Source organism: Heterocephalus glaber, unplaced genomic scaffold (assembly GCF_053883595.1).
Source record: "Heterocephalus glaber isolate CG9 unplaced genomic scaffold, H.glaber_assembly_v1.0 deba00001614, whole genome shotgun sequence".
Classification (NCBI taxonomy): domain Eukaryota; kingdom Metazoa; phylum Chordata; class Mammalia; order Rodentia; family Bathyergidae; genus Heterocephalus; species Heterocephalus glaber.
This window is the reverse complement of record NW_028258385.1, coordinates 599,984-621,668: the sequence shown is the minus strand read 5'-3', so window position 1 is coordinate 621,668 and position 21,685 is coordinate 599,984. Positions and strand designations below refer to the sequence as shown.

The 21,685-nt window shown below is 61.9% G+C and overlaps 1 protein-coding gene and 1 long non-coding RNA gene across 7 annotated transcripts in view; one reads left to right on the top strand and one right to left on the bottom strand.

Annotated features, from left to right (window-relative positions):
- Positions 1-468: 468 nt before the first annotated feature.
- On the bottom strand, positions 469-8,667 carry LOC106008221 (uncharacterized). Of its 5 annotated transcripts, XR_015445664.1 has the most exons (4): positions 6,764-8,667; positions 3,949-4,056; positions 2,543-2,641; positions 469-2,080 (listed from the first exon to the last, which is right to left on the bottom strand). It is a non-coding gene; the product is annotated as an uncharacterized LOC106008221 (long non-coding RNA). The 5 variants fall into 5 exon arrangements; XR_001182681.3 differs by having other exon boundaries at positions 3,949-8,667; XR_015445662.1 differs by having other exon boundaries at positions 2,543-4,056.
- Positions 8,668-9,167: 500 nt separating this feature from the next.
- The window catches only part of Plxnd1 (plexin D1), a 28,157-nt gene continuing 15,639 nt past the window's right edge, over positions 9,168-21,685 (top strand). The window contains exons 1-8 of one of the 2 annotated variants that reach the window (XR_015445660.1): positions 9,168-10,476; positions 18,166-18,342; positions 18,755-18,886; positions 19,012-19,112; positions 19,182-19,311; positions 20,040-20,217; positions 20,298-20,406; positions 20,689-20,791. Coding sequence is in view for 1 of the 2 variants with exons in the window: in XM_013067709.3 (XP_012923163.3) it covers positions 9,187-10,476; positions 18,166-18,342; positions 18,755-18,886; positions 19,012-19,112; positions 19,182-19,311; positions 20,040-20,217; positions 20,298-20,406; positions 20,689-20,791 (2,220 nt within the window). In the remaining variant the exon portion in view is untranslated. The remainder of the gene's footprint in view (positions 10,477-18,165; positions 18,343-18,754; positions 18,887-19,011; positions 19,113-19,181; positions 19,312-20,039; positions 20,218-20,297; positions 20,407-20,688; positions 20,792-21,685) is intronic. The other variant, XM_013067709.3, reaches the window with a different exon arrangement.

Sequence of the window (21,685 nt, the reverse complement as noted above, 5' to 3'; positions counted from 1 at the left end):
CAGCATCACCCACGGGACCCCTCCTGATGGCACCTCATTGTGGGTGCTCTGATCTGAGGGGCCATGGTTTGGGCTTGCTGGGGCCCTGTCACAGAGGCTGATCCCCTCCGACCTGCAAGGAGGGGATATCACAGGGTGGGCAGGGTCACTGCCACCCTCCCCGGCCCCACCCCTGGTTCCCCTGCCTCAGTTCCTCCTTCGCTGCCAGCCCTTCGTCCCCAGGTCAGAAGCTGTGGGCTGGGTTCCCCGGGTGCCGCCTGTATGGCCACCCAGCCTCCCTACTAGACTGGGGCTGCAGAGGCCACCCCCTGCCTCAGGCAAGTCTTTCCTGCCCAACTACTGTTGCCACTCTGGCCCCAGGCGCTGCCCCACTGGGGCATGATGACACCTGGGTGACGCCTTGGCCAGGGAGGGCCTGTTTCTGTTTCACGTGGGCAGGGGCCCCAGGGCCTTCGCCTGAGAGCTACGTCACAGCATTTTATTTTATTTTGAGACAAGTTTTGCCAAGTTGCTAAGTTGCCCAGGCTGGGTTCGCACTTCCAATCCTCCTGCCTCAGCCTCCCAGAGGGCTGGAGCTGCAGGCTAGTGCCACCACCCCAGGCCCAGACCTGGGTGCTGAGAGGCAGCGCCCTGAGGAGAAGAAATGGGCTCTGTTGGGGGCGGGTGCCGGCCACTCTCACTGCAGGCAGAGAGGTTCTGGGGTCAGGTGGCTGCCGTGACAAATTCCACTGGCTAGCGGCATAGCAACAGAGAACTATTTTCTCCCCGCTCCAGAGCTGCTCCCTCTAGGTGCCCACAGGTGTCCGTCCGCCTTCCCACGTCTGCACACCTCTGTGCAGGCCAGGTCCCCACACAGCACAGTCCTGTTGTTCAGCAGGTGCGATGTGGCCCACAGGCGCTGCCTGCCTCTGGAGGTGTGGAGGGCGAGGCCAGCTGCTGACTGGGCTTCTGCCCGCTCTGGCCCTTCCTCCCCTTCCTCCTTCCTCCAGGCCCAGCCAAGCGCCTGGACAAACATCTTGTGCCTGTTTCCAGCCAGCCTGCCTGGAGCCCAGAGGCCTGAACAACACTCGGGCTGGCACTTTCAGCTTGGTAGGGGTCAGAGGGAAGGAAGGGGATAGAGGAGGGGCCTCACCCTGCAGGGTGGTCCTGGGGTCCTGGGGTCCTGCCCCCTCAAGCTGCCAGCACAGCACCTTCAGCTCAGGTCCCCATCGGATTCCACCCTGCACCCTGGGAGCAGGCAGGGCTTAGGCAGTAAGGTGCTCTGGACCCCAAAGGGGGCCCGGTGCAGGGGCCAAGGTGGATGCAGCATGGCAGGCCCCTCAAGACATGGATCTCAGATGCCATGTCAGGTTCACAGCCACCAGGTGCCCCAGGGATTGGAGCAGGACAGAAACCCCCGAGGGCCTCCTCCCAGCCCACGGGCCACCCCCACCCCATCCCCCACACTCTGTGCCTCCTGTCCCCCTTGCCCGGGCCCTGGGGTGGATCCAGGAGTGGACACAGCCAGCTGCGGGGGAGGAGAGAGGTGGGTTGAAATTTGAGAGCCGCACACAGCTGTCCAGGAGTGGGCAGAAGTCGCCAGATGTTCAGGGGGCGCCGCCTACCGTCCTCCTCCCCAGCCGCCTCTGCAGCCCTTGGCGGCAGCTGCCGGGCTTGTGGGGTACACGGGAGTCTCCACTGCAGGTGCTGACCCCTTTGCCTCCCTGCGGGTCTGCGCCGCCCTGACCAGGCTGCCGGGCTGAGGCTTTGCCAGGGAATCCCCGGCTGCAGTGGGGCTGGCTTTGTTTTTCAGGCAGGATTTGGAGCCGGGACAATGGCACTGATGTTATTTTCCTTCTGAGCGAGTTCTCCTCATCTGGGAGCTGAGGGCCAGACTCCCGCCTGGGCTTCCTTCCGGCCTGCAGAGGATGAGGAGAGGGGTGGGGGATGCAGGGGCTCTGTGTTCTCCCCTCCTGACTGCCCGCCAGGGTTCTCGCTCCGGCCTGGCCCTGTGTGGGGCTGTGCCAGGCTCTGCTCTCGACGTCCATGGAGAATTCAGAGGCTTCTGTCACCCTAGGCTTGCAATTTGAGGCAGGGGTTGCTGAGGAGAGAAAGCAAAGGGTGAGTCAGACTCAGAAGAGGCCCTGGTGAGGACACAGGCACAGCGGGGCCGGAGTCCACCGTATATGACCCCAGGCAGGGAGTCTGCTTCTCTGGGCCTCAGTGCCCCCTTCTGTGAGATGTGGACCGCAGTGCTGCCCAGCTGAGCTACCTCGAGCATCCCCAGTGAGGGCTGAGGCAGGAACCCCAGCCCACAGTCCTCACTTCCCAGCAGCCCCTCTGGGCCCCCCAGTCTCACTGCCCAGAATGGGTAGACGCTGTGACGCCCACAGGTCTGGGCCCCATTGTGGCGTCCCAAGCCCAGCCCATGGTAGCTGAGGGCTAGTGAGGACACGGACAGACAGCAGGCCCACCGCCCAGGCCCTGTGTCCCTGCCCTGCCCCTGACCCCAGGTGCACGTGTCCCCAACACCAGCGTTCACCATACACCAGCTGATACTCACATGGTCCTCAGCAATGCCTCCCAACCCCCAGAGAAACTGAGGCACAGGCCACAGCAGAGGGACTTGGGGGGCTGGGTTTCACCAGTGTCATCCCGGGAGCTGTAACAATGGAAGGTTTGGGGCAAACAGACAGGGGGTGCCTCCTCTGGCTCCCTTCCCATCTGTCCCTCAGGTGAGGGGAGGTGACAGGAGCTACAGCCCCAGTGGCCCCACTACTCAGGGCCCTGGCCCACTTTGTCCAGGCTGTCATAGCCGCACCTTAGCCTCTGTCCCCCTAGAAGTTCATATCCCAAGTGTGTAGCATCTCCCCCAGGCATGTGTGTTTATTTATTTTGAGAGGGGGTCTCACTATGTAGTCCAGTCTGGCCTTGGACTCCTGGTAATCCTCCTGCCTGTCTCCCAGGTGCCAGGACCCAGGGGTGAGCCACCATGCCTGGCTTCCAAGTTTATTTTTACTGCTTTTTTTTTTTTTTTTTTTGGTATGGGGGATCGATCGGGACCTTTCGCTTACAAGGCAGGCGGTGGAACCACTGAGCTAAACCCCTGGCCCCCAAGTTTATTTTTAACACCTATGATTCTTGGAGGGAAACAGAAAATTCACACAATCCCCCATCCAGAGGTCATGTATCTGGGGGTTCATGCTGTCTCTCCTGAGCCCCATGTCCTGCAGGTCCCCTCAAGGGTCCAGTGCCCACACCCTGGGGAGGCAGTGCCCAGCCCAGGCAAGGGGGAAGTGAGAAAGGGGAAGTGGAAATGCCTGCACCCTCCACCCTCTGCTCAGCTATCCACAGGGCCTGTGCTCTGGTACAGGATGGGCCAGGTGGACCCTGCCCAGCCACCCCAGGGTTTGCACCCCTTCTGGGAGCTCAGCCTGGCCAGCAGAATATTAACACTCCAGGGTGACTTTAGGGTCCTGCAGCCATCACCACCTGCATATGCTGGTGGCCCCAGCAGTTATGGGATCCAGGGACGTCTCTCCTGCTGTGTCCCTGTGATCCTGGCTGGCCCTGGCCTCTGCGGTGCGCCCAGGAGCTCCTCTGCTTGTGAGGGTCACAGTGACAACTGCAGGACCCAGGTGGGGAGGACAATGATGCTGACCTCACCAGCTCCCCCCCCCCCACTTCCTGCAGTGGTGTCACCTTCCAGGCGCATCTGTGGCTTGGTGGAACACTGCTTCCTGCTCACGGTGGGCTGGGTGGCAGGGACTGGGTGAGCTCAGGGCACCAGGAGCTGCCCCTGGCCACTATTCCCACCCTCACCCACGGGGCAGGACATAGCACCTTGACACCCTCTGCAGATATCAGTCACAGACCACACAGCAGGCATCACCCCCAGGCAGGGGCTGCACAACTCCTCAAGATCACAAGGCACTCGGAGCCTGGATGAGGGAGCACCACCCCCTTTACCCAAGTTGGCTTCAGGGTTGAGCTTGCAGAAAGTGGACAGGAGGGCTGGGGATTTAGCTCAGTGGTTCTGCCGCCTGCCTCTCAAGCACAAGGTCCGGAGTTCAATCCCTGGTACCAAAAAAAAAAACAAAGAAAGTAGACAGGAAAGGACCCTTGGGAAGTAGCATTGGCTGGAGGGACAGCAGGTGGGGGAAGGGACAGGACGTCTGGACTCCCTGGGTAGTGGGGACCTGGGTACAGAGATCATTGGGACAGCCAGCGTAGAGCTGTGGCCCTGCTGGTCAACCAGGGCACATAGCCACTCGGGTGGGGCGTGGGGCATGGGGCACTTTCACCTGGAAGAAGCCGGCAGGGACAGCAGAAGTCAGAGATGGGCCTGAAGCATCTGCCGAGGCGCCAAGACTCCCCAACTCTAACTCCTCCCCGCTTACTGAGAGCAGAGGCAAAGGGCCAGAGCCATGGCCATGAGGCCCCGGGACCTTTGCACTTGCTGCCCCCCTGTCACCCCCAGATGTTCCCACCCAGCACTGCATGGCCGGGACTTGCCCTTCACCCAGAGCCATATCTTCTTGCCCATGTGGCCACTCTGCACACACTGGTAGCTTCTATCCAGATGAAAGGGCTTTTCCAGCCCAATCCTGTAGGCCTGGCTCCTGCCATGTGCCAGGTACAGGTGCCCATCTCTGTGGCCTGTGTTGGGTACTGAGGGCACAAACTGCAGACACCACCAGCCAAGCTGCTGCCCACCAGGGGGCTGCAGAGGGGCTGAGGCCCTCCCTGCCAGAGGCGAGTGATGAGTGGGACCCAGAGAGGAGAGGGGATATCACCATTCATCCTCCCTGGTGAGCATGCCCAGCCCACTCCTGCCAGTGACAGGGGACACAGGGACCCTGCACAGCCCAGCTTGACATGAGCCTGGCTGGGGGAGGAGCTGTTGCAAAAACCGAGGTCCCCGCTGGAGCACCGGACAGCGAGAGTGTCTGGGGACAAGGGGTGGGGACTCAGGGACACCCGGGACCCAGCTGGGGGTCAGGGGCAGCTTCTCAGTAGGGATGGGGAAGTGTAGGGGGAAGTACAGGCTGAGGATGGTGGCTCATCCCAGGACAGCTGGCTGCGGTCAGCAGGGCCGCTTTTGAGTAAGGAGCAATGATGTCACCCAAAAGTCCCTGAAGAACCACTTCCAAGTTCCTCAGCAGACGGGGCTCGGCCAGGGAAAGGGAGGCTGAGCTGCAGAGCCTCAGGCCAGACCTGGACCATGCAAGGTCAGAGGTGGGCCATTTGGGGTCACAGGCTAGACCACCCAAGGCCAGAGGCTGGACCATCTGAGGCCAGAAGTAGACAACTCAAGGGCAGGGGTGAGACAATCCAAGGTCTTGCTGGGCCACCTGAGCTCAGGGGTTAAACCGTCCAGAGCCAAGGTCTGGAACTCCCAAGGCCAGCAGGAGTCACTACCCAAGGGCACACGGAACTCCCCTAAGCAGAGTTCAGGTGACTGACGGCCCCTAAAACCCTGGAGTTCTGGGATAGCAGGAGGGGCCAGGGCCTCGGGGAGACAGGCAGACCTGGGTCCTGCTGGTCCATGCCAGGCTCTCATCACCCCTGTGTGAGCATTCACCCCTCATCCTCCCTTTCCCTTTCCAGATTCAGAGCCCAAGTGGGTCCTTGCAGTATCTATGCTGTCACTAAGGGTGACCTGGTGGGGGAACAGCTCTGCCCTTGTGACCACCCAGGATGGGCTGGAGGAAGTGTGTGCCAGGCTAGGCCTCAGACACCCCACCTCAGTCCTTAGGCCTAGTGCTCAGTGCCTGCCAGCAAGCGCCAGGCCCCAGGTCCCCTCCCAGATGGCAAAAACAGAAAAGTAGGGCTCTGCCACCTGCCAGCTGCCGGCTGTGGAAAAGGCATGGCCCCTCCTCGGTTTCCCTACCTATAAATGGGTGGGATAACGTTACTTTCTTGGTAGGACTGTTGTAGGTTCAAATAAATTAACATGCACAAGGTGCTTGGGACTGGGCACCCACGGAAGGGCTGAGGGGCCTCTGCTACCGCTATTTATTCTTTCTGCAGCCTCAGTGTCCCCTCTGCAGAGGACTCAGTCCCTGCCTTGTGATAGGAGGGCCCTGTGCCCAGCTCAGGCTGCACTGTGCAATCACGGAGCCTCAGGTACAGCCACTGCTGGTCCCTGGGTTCCTGCCCAGCCAGGATACAGGCCCAGTGCCACACCTCTTGGCCTCAGCTTACCTGTCCAGCAGCCACTAGCCCTGGCTCTGTGCAAGGCCCAGCCGGGAAGCAGCTACACACAGTAGGACTGCACAGCCCATGCCTCCCTCCTGTCCTGTCTCAGGGCTGGGACGTGGGTGGGGCCCGTGCCCTCGCCGTGGCACTGGACAGAGGCCTCACTGTGAAGCCACGGCCCCAGCAGAGCGGCCCATGACAGGGCGTCTGAGAATGCCGCCCATTGTCCCCTCACAGAGCACAAAGGCCAAGCCCAGGCCAGGCGCCTGCCGTGGGCGCTCGTCCCCCAGCCACAGAGGGCAAGGACATGGGTGTCAGAGGGCACCACTCACACCCAGGAATGAGAACCATTTCCTGCACCCCAGGGTGGCAGGAGGGTGCTTTGGCAGTGGGAGCAGGTACAGAAGGGAAAGCCTGGCTTTCCCTGGAGCTGGGGCCTGCAGGGAATGTCTGACTTCACATGAGGGCCACGAGGAAGGGACAGGCACGGTGTGGCCTCGGGTGGCCCTGGGGCCTCTCAGAGCCTCTGCATCGCTCCAGCTCCAGCAGCCCTGTGGCATATATCACAGAAAGTGAGGCTCACAGAGAGGCGCCAGCGCGGTCACCCTGGGCTCGGTGCCATGGTGAGGGGCAGGGCTGGCCGAGCGGGTGGCATAGGCAGCAGCCCCGTCTGCAGGGAGCCTCGGTGGTCGTGTCCTGGCCTTGTCACCAGCAGCTTCCTGGCCACAAGGCGCAGGGAGGAACTGCGCGTCGGGAGCTTCCTGTGGGGAAACAGGCAGGGCTGGGGCGGAAGGCAGATGGGGACAGGGCGCAGGCAGGATCCCTCCTCCAGCCAGCTCGGCCCACTGTTGTTTTTTCTAGTTGAAGAAGAAAAACATTTCCACCTCCTCCCCTTCCTGGTATTGCTGTTGCCCTCCTCCTCCCTGTCCCAGACAGCCAGGGCAGCCGGAGCATGGAGGGGACAGGCAGCGCTGGAGACGGGTGTGGGGAAGGCCCAGCCACCAGCCTTGAGCCTGGACAGGGATGTGCCCCGCATTGCTGTCACCTTGGCCTCCCACTCGTCCCTGTGCCTGGCGCCTGGTTCTCAGGCAATTCCCACCGCTGTATGTGTGGCAAGAAGCAGGCGCTGGAAGCGGACTTGAGAAAGCCAGTGCCACTTTAGGGTTTGAGTCCTTCTTCCTACTGAGGAGGGACAGGGACAGACGCCAGCCACCACAGCCAGTTTCCACAGCCACGGGCACTCGCGTGCTTAGGGTTGGCACTGGCCACCCACCCTCTCCTCAAACCCCTTCAGGAGGGCACCCCGGCACCCAGCAGGCCAAGACCTGGGGTGCACTCCTCCCTCCTCTGTCACCCTGCCCCACCAGAAGCCCCAGGTCTGGCTTCGAGTTCTCCCCTGCTGGTGCTTCTAGGAAAGGGCTCAAGGACTCAGCCCTGCCGGGGTGGTGTGGAGGGGGTGGCCCTGCTGGCCTGGGCTTTGACCTCTAGTGGACCAGGGTTAGCCAAGTGCCCATGACGTGCAGGCCAGATGACCTCTGTTAGGGTCATTCCCTAGGTGTCACAGTCGACTTAGGGAGCCATCAGAATGGGCCTCATTTCTTTCTTTCCTTTTTTTTCTTTGAAACAGTCTCACTCCAGGCCTTGAACTCAGGGTGACCCTCCTGCCTCAGCCTCCCGAGTGCTGGGATGACAGGCACGCGTCACCTCACCTGGCAAGATGGTCCCTGTCTTACAGGCGAGGACACTGAGGCTCAGAGAGGGACGCCCCTGCCTGCCGAAGCACAGCACCTCCTCCCTGCAGTCTAGCCCCAGTCACCCCCACGGTGGCCCCAGTCCTGATCAGCGGCAGGAAGTCGTCCAGAGCTAGACAATGGCTGTGGTGAGCACAGCGCATTCTCCTCAGGGCTCTGTGGGGGGAGCTGCAGGATCGGAGGGAGAGGAAGGAAGGAAGGAGGCGGAGGAGGAGGGAAGAGGGCGGAGGAGATGGAGCTGGGGCGCAGAGACGAAGCAGGGGGAGAGGCGCAGGTGGCATCGCCCCCCACACATGGCGCAGGACCCCTCCCGGGCTGGCCGGTTGTGCAAGGGGCCTCAGTTTCCGGCCAGTGGAGGGAGCCTCGGGTGCTGGGCACAGGAGAGCTCGGCCCTTCCTTCCTACAGGGCGGGGCACACGACCCGGGCTGTCAGGGGGCTGGGGCCCTGCCCTCTACCCCCAGGACTCAGTTTCCCGATCTGCGAACTGGGAAGCAACAGCTCCGCCTTCGAGGGGGTCTGGGTGCCGCCTGTCCCCGTCGTGGGTCCTCTCAGAACATGGGTAGTGCCTGGCCGGTGCCGGCGGGGCGCAGCTCTGGGGATCCAGACGCGTCCTCACTGGCCCTTCTGGGTCCTTGGGCCCTGCTGCCTGCCAACCCGTCTAAAGGAGCTGGGGTCCCCGTCTGGTGGCTTTGGTGTGCTCTTCAGGGGCCAGGACGGGGGGTGGGGTGGAGTGGGGCGGGGGGGGGTAGCGAGGGGTGGAGACCGGGCGCGAAGAGGACTGGAAGGGGACAGGGACCACGCCTGGCGAGCTCGGGTGGGTGATAAGGAAGCGGGTGGGGAGCGGGCAGGGGGACCGCACGCAGCCTCCGTGGGGTGGGCGGGACAGGCGTGGGAGGGGCGGGGCCGGGGTACTGGGGGCGGAGCGGATGGGCGGGGAGGGACGGGAGTGGGATGGGGTGGGCGTGGTTCAAGGTGCTGGGGGCCAGGGGCGGGGACCAGTGGCTGGGCGGGCTCCTCGTGGAGGGGTGAGGGGCGTGCCCTCCTGCTCAGGGCCGCCCCTCCCCGCTCCGGGCCGAGCCGCGCGCGGACTCCGCAGCTCCCCGGGGCCGGGGGCGGCTGGCGCGGGCAGGAAGCGCGCCGCTGCCAGGCCCGCCCCCCGCCCCCGCCCCGCCCTGCCCCCCCTCGGGCCCGCCCCCGGCTCCGGCTTCGGGCCGCGCTGCGCCCGGCGCACTAGCCGTGCCGCTCGCGCTCCGGATGGCTCGCCGCGCCCGGGCGCCCGCGGCCCGCGCCCCGCCGCTCTCATCCTCTCCGCCGTCGTCGCGCGCGGGGCTCGCCCGGCCGGGGGCGCTGCTGCTCCTGCTCCTGCTCGCCGACCCGGCCCGCGGACTGGAGGTGCAGCGCCGCTTCGCCTCGCCCACGCCCACCAACAACTTCGCGCTGGACGGTGCGTCGGGCACCGTGTACCTGGCGGCCGTGAACCGCCTGTACCAGCTGTCGGGCGGCGACCTGAGCCTACAGGATGAGGCGGCCGTGGGCCCCGTGCGCGACAGCCCGCTGTGCCACGCGCCGCAGCTGCCGCAGGCCTCGTGCGAGCACCCGCGGCGCCTCACCGACAACCACAACAAGATCCTGCAGCTGGACGAGCGCCAGGGCCTGGTGGTGGCATGCGGCTCGGTATTCCAGGGCTTCTGTCAGCTGCGGCGCCGGGGCAACATCTCAGCGCTGGCCGTGCGCTTCCCGCCCGCCGCGCCGCCCGCCGCGCCCGTAGCCGTGTTCCCCAGCATGCTCAATGTGGCTGCCAACCACGCCGACGCCTCCACCGTGGCACTCGTGCTGCCGCCAGCCGCGGGCGCGCGGGGCAGTCGGCTGCTCGTGGGCGCCACATACACGGGCTTCGGCAGCGCCTTCTTCCCGCGCAACCGCAGCCTAGAGGACCACCGCTTCGAGAACACTCCCGAGGTGGCCATCCGCTCCCTGGACGCGCAAGGCGACCCGGCGCGGCTCTTCACCTTCGACTTGAACCCGTCGGACGACAATGTGCTTAAGATCAAGCAGGGCGCCAAGGAGCGGCACCGGCTGCGCTTCGTGCGCGCCTTCCTGCATCCGCCGGGTGTGCAGCCCTACGCCTACTTGGCGTTCACTAGCGAAGCGCGAGCGGGCGACAAGGACGGCCAGGCGCGGAGCCTGCTGGCGCGCATCTGCCTGCCGCGCGGCGACGCCAAGAAGCTCACTGAGTCCTACATTGAGCTAGGCCTGCAGTGCGCGGGAGGCGCGGGCCGCGGTGACCTCTACAGCCGCCTGGTGTCCGTGTTCCCCGCGCGAGAGCGCCTCTTCGGTGTCTTCGAGCGGCCCCCGGCGATCCCCGCGCCCCGCACCGCGCCTGCTCCCGCCGCACTCTGCGCCTTCCTCTTCGCCGACGTGCAGGCTGCTATCCGCTCCGCACGCGCCGCCTGCTTCGTGGAGCCGGCGGCCGGGGTGGTGGCGGTGCTGGACAGCGTGGTGCAGGGCACGGGCCCGGCCTGCGAGCGCAAGCGCAACCTCCAGGTGCGTCCAGGGCAAGGGGCGCAGGGGGAGAGGTGCAGAGATGCGCAAACCGAGTGCAGGAGGGGGTGGCACAGGTGTGCGTTGGGTACGATCTAGGGGGCAGTGGCGGACAGGTGCCGGTGTGGCAGGCGTGCCAGAGGCCACGGCTGCACTGATGGCCCTGCAGTTGAGGGAGAGTGGTGACAGGTCTGTGTGCTACTGGCCAGGGGCCTGCAGTGGGTGGAGTGTGGCAGAGAAAGTGGGTTTGAAGTAAACTCGGGAGGAGGCCATGGTTGGCAAAGTGAGTGCCAAAGCTAACTTTACTTATTTTATAGATAAGATCTTGCTGTGTAGTTCAGGTTGGCCTTGAACTCACTATGTAGCCCAGGCTGCCCTCGAACTCCCAGTGATCCTCCTGCCTCAGCCTCCTGAGCGCTAGGATTATGGGTGTGTGCCACCACGCCTGGCTAAGGCCAGCTTTCATTCACTCCTTCAGCAAATATTTGCTGGTATTTAGTCTTTGATACGCATGGCAGAGGTGGGGTAAACAGTAGTACCCGTGGAGTGCCTGCCACACACAGGACATGTCACAGGTCTCAGTGCCCACAGCTGCCTTCCATCCCCATCCCAGGCACAGAGGGTAAGTTCCTCATCCAAGATCACACAGCCGGCAAGGCAGACAGGGGGATTTGGAGGCAGCTATCCTGCCTCAGCTTCTGAGTTGTGCTGAGATTGCCTTGCTGAGGCTGTGGTGTGGTGTGTTGGGGCGGGGTGTGTGCTGGGGAGGGGGCAGCTGGTGGCAGTCAGGGAAATTGCAGGATCCCAGTGGGTGAGGGGTGTAGCTGTCTCAGGCTGAGTTGAATATGAGCAGGAGGCCCGTTATGGGTCATATGTGTTGGCCTTGGGCACTGTGACAGAGGGGTGCCGGAGGGGCCTTGTGGGAGTCCCCTATGGAGTCCCCAGCCTGAGGTCACTCCTCCCTGCGGCCTGTGGATCCCCATGTTTTTCCCTGAGCCCCAGATGATACCCAGACAGTGGAATGTGGAGCCCAGCCCAACCTTCTCTGAGGTCCCCGAAGGTCCCCGAGGCTCCCGGTTAATTCCTGCCATGGGCGTGCCCACCTCGGGCTCACACATTCCTTCTCTCCAGCGGCCTGTGGGCCCCTGAAAATAAAGGTCCAGTGGGTGATGAGCAGACGTCCAGGGAGCACTCCTCCCCCTGGGCGAGGGTCAAGGCTGTGTGTGAGAAGAAGGGACAGGGCCAGCCCCCAGGAGGCCAGGTTGGGGGTCTGGGGCTGGAGACATGGATGAGAGGAGGGGAGGCTGGGTTGAGGCCACCCCAGGGGGCTGCAGCAAGCCTGAGCCTGGAGAGCCCTCCTTGTCTGCTGCCTCCCCTCCCCCTCTGGCAAGAGCTGTCTTGATTCCCACGGTCTGTCCCCTCCCATCCATCCTCTCCCACCCCTGCAGTGACTCACACTGCCAAAGGCGGCAGGCCAGGCCGTGCTTTCTCCTCTTCTCCCGGGGCAGGGCCTCTCCAGGGACACGGCCCAGGATGGCAGCCAAGGCCTCCTCACCCCAAGGCCACACAGATGTGGCCTCACTCTCCCTGAGTGCCGCCCCCCTGTGGGCCCGAAGCTGTGCTTCTGGTATGCTTGGGTGGAGATCCCACTGGGGGTGACAGCTGCCATCCCTAGCTGCAGGCTAAAGGCTCAGACTTTGCCCCGGTTCAGATCCCAGCCCCACTTCCTGTCTGTGACCACAGGCCAGCAACAGGACTTCTCTGCGCCTCAGTTTTCTCATCTGTAAAATGAGGACAGTAGAGCCACCCTTATTGCTCGGGGTCGCCCAGCACCGTGGGGGCAGGCTGCATGTGATGCCCATCCCCCAGCGTCCTCAGTCTTCAAATGACCACATTGTTGTGTGTTTAGATTAGAAGGAGCAGGGGCACAGACGCTGCGACACCCTGCAAGGTGTCTTTTTATAGTGAAAGTGGAAAGCTCTGTGGCAGCTCTCTGGCGTGCGGTGGGTAGGTGGGTTGGCGCATGATGGGAAGGTGTTTTCTATACCAGTTTAGGGTCTGAAATGCCAGGTGGGAGTGGAGGGGGCACTTGCAGAATGGCTTTGTATTGAACCCTGGCCTGGGGCCAGGAGAAATCTTCCTGGAGCTGAGCATGCTGGCAGAGACCCCTGGGATTTCGGGACAATCAGGGCTGATCCACACCCCATGGTGGGGAAACTGAGGCCCAAGAGGACAACAGGCATGCCCAGGGCCACACAGCTGTATAAGGGAAGTCAGGATCCAGACTGGCTGGAGTCTACTGGCAGGCCCTGGAGGTTGATCACTGGCTAGTTGTGACCCTGGGCTCCTGCTCTTTGAGTGCACTCAGGCAGGGACATGGAGACTTGGAGCCCCTTCAGGTTGGGCTGGGCCAATGCAGCCTCCTGAGGATGTTGGAGGCCAGAAGAGCCATATGGCCGTCATTTCTGAGCTCCCAGGGAGGAGTGAGTGCTTTGGCCCTTTGGGTGTGCAAGTGTCAGGTCCTTTTGCACACCCACAGCAGAGTCCTGACCACCCAAGGTCTGCAGCTCCCCTTAACCCTGGGATGGGTGGCCGTCACCCATGGACACCTGACAGCTTCCCCCACCCCAGGCTTTCCTAGCTGAGACCTCGGCAGCTCACATACCCCCAGGCCTCTGTGTCCTGTCTGTGTTCTGGGTCTTGGTGGGCTTCAGGGGAACAGAGTGGAGGGCCCTGGCCACCAGCAGGCCACTGCCCATATCACCACTGTCTGATCTGTGTGCCCCATGAAGCTCTGTACTTGCAGTCTGTCCTTCCATCCCCTGGACACCAAGTGACTTGCACGGCAGAGGCACAGGGAGTTAAGGGACTTGCTGGGGTCACACAAGGAACAAAGGTGGACCAGGCAGGAGGCTCCACCTGTCACCTTTACTCCCTGGGTCCTGACACCACTGCCCGGGGGCCAGGAGGAGGCAATGGGTTCATCTTGGACTTGGACAGAGCCCCAGGCAGGCCTGGGCCTGCGCCACCACACTGACACCATAAATCAGTCCTGCGGGAGGAGGACACTCCAGCTCCATTAGGACGCTGAGCACTGTGCTCTGATCAGATGAATAATGAGGCAGCCGCCTTGGGGTGGAAGCCAGGCTGGGAGCCAGCTGAGGTTCCCCCACTCATGGCCCAGGTCTCTTCGGCGTGGGTGCCTGAGCCCCAGGCAGGGTGGTGGCCCTGGCATGGCCAGGCAAGTGCCTTGGCTTCCTGTACTGTGGAGCAGCACCCTGGAGAGAACAGGACCTGTGTGCCACCTCCTATCCCTGTACCCAGAGAGCTCCAGACTGCTGGGTCCCCTTGGCTGTGCCCATAAGGTTGTAGGTGGCCCTGGGCCCCTGAGTGTGGTAGATAGGCCTGGGAGAAGGTGTGAGTCCGCCGGGAGAGGATTGTAGTATCCCTGAGTTGTCACCTGTAGGGGAGGAGGGGGGACAGCACGTCCCGGGCAGGAGCTGGGGAGGGAGGGACGGGGACAGAAGCCTGTTGGGCACCCCAGGAGGTGCTGCTTACCCCTGGTATGTGGCCCCAGAGCTGAGCCCATTCTGCCCCCTCCAAGGTGGCACACAGTAGGACCCAGTTCCCCCGTGCCTCAGTTTACCCTCAGTGGAGCCGAGGTGCTCCGGAAGCAGCATGTGCTGAGGTGGGAGGCAGATCTTATGGGTGGAGGTTCTAAGGCATTTCACCTCTGACCTGACCCTGCCCTGCCCAGTCCCTGCCTGCTCCCTGGTTCTGGCCCAGTGGAGGAGGAGCTGAGTTCCCTCAGGTCTTGGTCCCAGTCAGGAGCCCATCTTGATGGAACATTGGGCCTGGACAAGGGTCCTGAGACAGACCCAGAGGTCAGGGCCGGCTGGGCACAGGCCCGGGAGCCAAGACTGGGCTTCTGTGGAGAGCACTAGGGAGCAATTGAAGGCTGTTGAGCTGCAGAGGGGCCACGACCTACTTTGCAAAGTGGTTTTTTTTAATAAACATTTTTATTTGGGGATAATTTTAGATTTACAGGAAAGTTATAAAGATAGCACAGGCAGTTCCTGGGTACCCTCCCCCAGCTCCCCTGCCCCCATCTCGTTACCACATGCCAAAATGAAGAGACCAGCTTTAAACATGACTCCCCACTAACTCACATTGACGTTACATAGTCCTCATTCCTTCCTGGGGGCTACATTACCTTCTGTGCACCCTCTGGGAGCAGGGGAGCAGCCCAGGCCCTGTGCCTGCCCAGTGGCTTCATGCCCGCAGCAGACACCAGAAGAACCCCGTGGAGCTGCGGCCGTGCTGGTCCTGCTCTGGGTGCTGGGCTGTGGCGGAAACAAGAGCTCTGCCTGAGCTGGCTCCCTGGGAGAGAAAGCCGGTGCAGTTTCGGTCTCGGGATTGATAGTCCTCAGTCTAATGGAGGCCCAGACCCGGAGCCTGGCAGCCCCTGGAAGAGGACGCTCAGGAAGGAGCCAAAACCTGGCCATTGAGTGTCCCACTCTGGGGGACTGGGGTTCTAAGGAGTTGGAACCTGTGTCGCTGTGCGCAGTCTTCGTGCAGTTGAGTCACACACCTCCCTCAGCTACCCGGCACCAGCACAGCTGTGTTGTTCTCAGTCATTCTGCTTGTAAAGGAAGCCGCTGAATACAGTCATTCACACTTCAGTCAAAATTAGTCCCCCTTCCTTAGTAAACATTCGCCTCAGAGCTCAGCCTCCATGCCGGGAGGGCTCAGGCTTATGCGGCCAGCACCATGGCGTCACAGAGCAGGGAAGTGTCTCTGTACAGCAGCATCCTGGAGGCCAGCTGGCAGCTGGCTGGCTCCCCTGGGAAGAAGGCAGTGTGGGTCTGGATAGGGTGATGTGCCGGGGACTCATGTGCGCGCCTGGACCGTGTGTGTGTGTGTGTGTGTGTGTGTGTGTGTGTGTGTGTGTGTGTGTGTGTGTGTGTGTGTGTGTGTGTAGCGCGGCCTGGACCCTGGCTATGGAGGGCCATTTGCAACGGTTCAGGCACAGTGGGAGGTGTTTGAGGGACTGTGGGGACCAACGGGGTGGAACAGGGTCAAGGCGGCCTGGGGTGCCCAGCTGGGGCTGCAGGGGTGTGTGGGGGCCCTGTCCCCACCAGCCTGGGACCAGTACCATCTCTCAGAGCAGCTGGCGGCTTCTCCTTTAAAAAAATTTTTTTTGGATTTTATTTTTAGGATAAGAAAAAAAAAGTTAGGGGAAGGCTTTTAGAAAATTCCTTCGGTGCAGAATTAATGGCTTGTGAACGTCAGGGCGGGTGGCAGAGCTGGGTCCCACCCTGTGCCTCTTGGGGCCCACAGGTCACCCCTGGGCCAGCCTCAGCTCAGCGCTGGGCGCACAGAACCCCACTGGTGTCATCTGGGCCCCCTCCCCCAGGGCTAGCAGTTTTCATTTGCACACAGCCCATTTCTTAATGCCCGAGTGATCCATATTCATGAACAGTTACATAACTGCCGCCCACCCACAGCCCAGCGCAGGGGGAGAAGGAGGCTGCAGGGCCGCCCCATCTGCGGTCCACTCCCGGGTGCCAGCTCCCCTCGGTCAGCCGAGGCCCTGAGTGTTCAGTGGAAAATTCCAGAAGCCAGCAGTCCACCCATTTTCAATTGCTCTCTTCTGGGTCCCCTCGAGGACAACCCAATGGGAGCCTTCGCCTGCCGGCACATCCTTACGGAGCCACCACTCCAAGTGTCCCTGGGTGCAGGATGGGGTCCAGGTCACCTCGGATTCAGCCATTCATGGCCCCCAAAGCCCAGGAGCAGTGACTCTGGAGAAACAGACCCAGCAGAGAGGAGCCTACAGCACTTCCTATGAGCACACGATGATGTTTTTGGAGTTTTTTTTGGTACCGGGGATCGAACTTGGGTCTTTGCACTTGCGCAGCAGGCAGTGAAACCACTGAGCTAAATCCCTGGCCCATGGTGATGTTCTTGACATCATAAAGTGAACAGAAATTGTATGCTGAGGTCGCCGAGGTGAGAGGGAGAGAGAACATTCACCCAACTTTCTGAACCACACTTTGTCTCAGTTGTGTTATTATCATTCTCTTCCGGTGCTTTGTATATAAATTCTTTTCCGGTGCTTTGTATCTCCTCCCTATGCGCTGGGAGGAAACTATATAGGGTTCAGCATGGGCCCTGATTTCAGGTGTCCTCAGAGGTTCCAGAATATCCCCAGCAACAGGGGGCTGCCATCTGGGAATGGCACCCAGGCAGAGAAAGAAGCAAAGGCAAAGGCCCTGCGGCCCTGCCCAGCAGGAGCCCATGAAGGGCTTAGCATGGAGGGTGAAGGGGCTCAGTAGGGCGGACTTCAGATTCAGGGTTGTTCTGGGAGTTCTGGGAACCGTGGGAGGGCTGAGTAAGGGACCTCTTCCTTGTTCTGGAAGTGGGTCCTGCCGCGCACTCACCACCAGGCTGCAGCCCCAGTTTCGTTTTACGATAATGATAGCAACACCCATGTCAGAAGCCAGGCGTGTTGTTGGCTGATATGTCACCCGGTGGCTGCTGTGCCCACTTGCACTGGGTAAACTGAGGGCCAGAGAAGCAAGGTGGCTGGCCCAGGTCACCCGCAGGCTCAAGAGCACTCACGCCTGGGCTTCAGTGGCCTGGCCTGGATGCCCACTGTGCCGACACCTCATGGGCACACAGCAGGGGCTCGGGCTCGAAGACAGCACCGCAGGGCACCTAGCAAGCCCTTCAGAGCAGCACCCTTAAGACAGCCGGGATGCTGCACTCTGGGGACCCCAGAGCCCCATGTGGCGGCAGTGGGGGCCATATGCTGGCATGTGTGGGGGTGATACGACATTGCACTGGCAGTCTTCTGTACCTCAGTTTCCGTGTCTGTGAGATTGGACCTTACAGGGCCACAGGATTCAGGGTGACAGTGCCAGGGCTGGCACAGGCCAGCCCAGTGAGCATGATGTCCTCGGGTCTCTGCAGGGGATCTATGGATGCAGTATGTGTAGGGCCATTTTCCTATCAGACCCTGGAGGACCCAGCTCTCCTGAACCACCGCCTTGTGCCAGCACCCTTGGGAGCCCCCATGAGGCCCGGGGCAGGGGTGGCCTGGGCCGGGTGCCCTCTGCTGCTGCCTGGCTCCTGTGAGGAAGGGCCTAAGTGACACAATGGGCTCAGCTCGGGGTCAGCCGAGCTCCTGGGGCCTGGGTCCCTGGCCAAACTGGGGGCCATGTGGGAGGAGGTGGAGCCAGCCAAGGGTCAGGGAGGAGACCCCTTGGGTCACTGGGTAAACTGAGGCAGACGTGATGTGATGTCTGCCAGGCCAGGAGTGGTGGCCTGAGGGCAGGGTGTTGGTCCTGTTCTGTCCCAGCCTCTCTCGAAGTCCCTAGGGACTGGCCCCAGGGTTGCTCTACTGAGTCACACCCAGCCCTCTTCAGTCTTTATTTCTAGGAAGAGTCTCTCTAAATTACCTGGACTTAGCCCTCCTGCCTCAGCCTCCTGGGTGGCTGGGACCACAGTGTTCTCCCTCAGCTTCCAAAATCAGACTGATCTGGTCCCCATGAGCCTGAACCACCCTGGGATAGGGACAGGTCCTGCTGGCATCTGGACCTGGGGCAGTGAGTCTTGAGACCCCGTCCTGTGGGGCAGCCAGGATGGTGGAAGGTTCTGGAGCTGAGCCAACCTGTGTATCTCTTGCAGCTGCAGCCAGAGCAGCTGGACTGTGGTGCGGCCCACCTGCAACACCCACTGACCATCCTGCAGCCTCTGAAGGCCACCCCTGTGTTCCGCGCCCCGGGCCTCACCGCAGTGGCTGTGGCCAGTGCCAACAACTACATGGCTGTCTTCCTGGGCACGGCCACTGGGCGGCTCCTAAAGGTAGGATGGTCACGTGGGGCTCTGAAGCTGGGTAGACCTCCACTTGGATCTCTGGGCTGTGCCCCAGACTCAGTTTCCCCATCTGTGAAGGGCTGGAAGCTGCTGTGGAGCTTTGATGGGGCAGGGCCACAGCCTGGCAAATATGGGTCTCTCTGGGCCTCAGTTTCCCCTGTGTGAAGTGGGTGAGCTAGGAGGCATGAGGAAGGTAGCCAGTAGCCTCTCTCTGGCCCTCGGTCCTGTAGGGCTAGAGAGAAGGCAGCTTGTATGACACAAACATTTGCACAGAATTCAGACTCAGGTCTTCACTCCTGGCCATGAGGCCTCCAGGCCCAGAGCGGTTTGGCACACATGGGGTACAGGGGCAGGATGGGCAGGAGCTGCTGGGCACTACCTGACACTCCTGCCCCCCCAGCTCAGCCTTAACGAGAGCATGCAAGTGGTCAGCCGGCGCATGGTGACAGTGGCCTATGGGGAGCCTGTGCATCCCATCATGCAGTTCGACCCCACAGACCCCAGCTACCTCTACCTGATGACTTCCCATCAGGTAAGGCCGAGCCCCCACCCAGGGGCCTGCAGACCCCGGCCTGTGCACATCTGGACTCCTTCCCTCCCCAGAGAGCATCAGGCCTGTTTCCCTGGCCCCTGCTCAGTACTCGCCTCTGCCCCCAGATGGCCCGTGTGAAGGTTGCAGCCTGTGAGGCACATGCCACCTGTGGGGACTGCGTGGGCGCGGCCGATGCCTACTGTGGCTGGTGTGTGCTGGAGACACGGTGAGGCCCAGGGCTGCGGGGGGGGGGGGGAGGCAGCAACCACTGGGAACTGACCTGTGCCACCCCCAGGTGCACCATGCAGCAGGACTGCGACAACTCCAGCCAGCCGCACTTCTGGACCAGCGCCAGTGAGGGCCCCAGCCGCTGCCCCGCCATGGCTGTGCTGCCCGCAGAGATTGACGTGCACCTGGAGCACCCAGTGAGTCAGCACAGGGTCCCTTTGGTTAGGTGTGCACGGCACAGCCAGATTCACAGAAGGGGAAAGCCCAGCCCAGGGAGATGGCAGGTCCCCCGCCCACTTGAGCACCTGCCATGTGCCAGGCACATTCTTGACTCTGGGGACACAGCCGTGAACAAGACCCCAATAAGATGTGAGAGAGCCGGGTTGGTGTTTCACGCCTGTCATCCTAGCACTTGGGAGGCTGAGATGGGAGAATCGCTGAGAGTTCCAAGCCAGCGTGGGCTATGTAGCAAGACCCTGTCTCAATCAATCAATCAATCAATCAAGTTGATGGTGCAGAGGGCGAGCAAAGAGAAAGTGCCCAGTGTGGGAGGATGGAAGGGTAGACATTTCAGACTGGTCAGGACAGGGAAGTGGTGGAAGTGACATTTGAGCAAGTACAGGGAGATGAGTCGGGTGGCCATGGCAGGGCATTCGGGGCACAGGAAGTGTGGGGATGAAGTGCCAGGGCTCAGGGGATGAAGAGGTCTCCTGCCCAGATAACAGTGGGCCTTCTTGACAGTGGGAGCACAGTGCATTTCGGCCTGGGAAACTGAGGCCCAGAGGTCACATGGGACATGCAACCCTTTGGTCTTGAGTGCTGGTTGCTGCCACCCTTCCTGCCACCCTTCCCCCGGAGCACGCTCAGGCAGGTTGGCTCCAGGGTGCTGAGCTGTCCATCACGCACTGAGGTCCCCCGCCCCCAGGGCATGATCCTGCAGGTCTCTGGCAGCCTGCCCAGCCTCAGTGGCCTGGAGATGGCCTGTGACTATGGCAATGGCATCCACACGGTAGCTCGAGTCCCGGGCCCCGCCGATGGCCACCAGATCACCTACTGCAACCTTCTGCCCCGGGACCACTTCCCAGCCTTCCCACCTCAGCAAGGTGAGTGAAGGGTAGAGGGCTGAGGTCTTGGGGTGGGTCCTTGACCTTCGGCCTCTGAGGTCCGCGCCTGTGACCTCCAGACCACGTGACCGTGGAGATGTCCCTGAGGGTCCACGGGCGCGCCATCGTCTCAGCCAACTTCACCATCTATGACTGCAGCCGTGTTGCCCACGTGGCCCCCAGCACTGCGTGAGTGGCTGGGTGTCCTGTGGGTGTCAGGGGACAGGGACCCCAGGGAGGCCCTTGGGGGTATTCACAGCTCCTGCCTCTCGCCTGCCCACCAGGCCTCTGCAGACCCCCAGAGAGAATCCTTGACTGCATATGGTGGCCACCTATAGGCCCCTTGCATACATCTGGTGGTGGGGAGCTCACTCCTTACAGGGAGGGTGCCCTGTGCCCCTTCCCTTCTGGGCCCAGGTCCCGAGGCAGGGTGAGGTGAGAGCGGGAGCAATCTGAGGGCTTATCTTCCAGCTGTACCAGCTGCCTGTCTGCACGCTGGCCCTGCTTCTGGTGTACAGAGCAGCACATCTGTATCTCCAACCAGTCCCAGTGCCAGGCCTCATCCAACCCCAAGGTAAGCCAGTGGGGCAGGGCCTCACCACCATGCTCTATCCTATTTTATGAAAACTTTAACACGTTGAAAATCTTTCCAAGCCCTTACATCTTCTTCCTAAACACTAAAGAACCAGTCAGGTGTGGTCCTGCTATCCCATTGAAGACCAAAATCCTTGGGTGTGATTCGTGGCTATGAGAGCCCTGGCAGACTCCTAACCCTCTCTGGGCCTGTTTCTCTACCTGTCAAATGGGCCACCTGGAGGCCTGGGAAATCTAGAATTAACACCTGTCACGAAGTAGGCTCCGACTGATGGCCACTGTGCACCTAGGAACCAGAGACGACTTGTCTTGAGGGGACTTTTGTGCTGGGTTTTGACAGAGGTGTAGGAGCTCACAGCTAGGAGGGGTTTCCAAGGCTGCATCCAGTCAGAATCCCTGCCCCAGATTCTCCGGGCAAAAGCAGCAGGGCGTGGTGGGGGAGCTGTCTTTAAGGGTCACTGTCATTGGCCAGAGAAGAGGCAGCTTCCGCCCAGCCTGCATAACTAGGCAATTCACCAAGTGCCAGGTGGCTGTGGAGGCCTGGGCTCACACAGACCTGGCAGTGGTCTGCACATCAGCCCACCAGAGCAGGGAGGAGTCACCTGCCTGCCCCCACTGTCCCCATCCCCATGTGTACAAGCAGAGGGCCTGCGAAGAGGGAGGATGTGGTTCCCAGCTGGCTGTGCCAAGAGAGCAGGACTGGACAGGACAGGGCCTCATGGGAAACCCAGGACAGGGTGATCTGGGGGGCGGGCCAATGGGCAGAGGGCCCAAAGGTTGGGGGGTGGCCTGGCCCATTAGACACAGGTCTCACTCCTGAGCCTGGGGGGCAGGCGTGTGACAGCAGCCTGGCCTGGGGGACCGCTGCCATCTA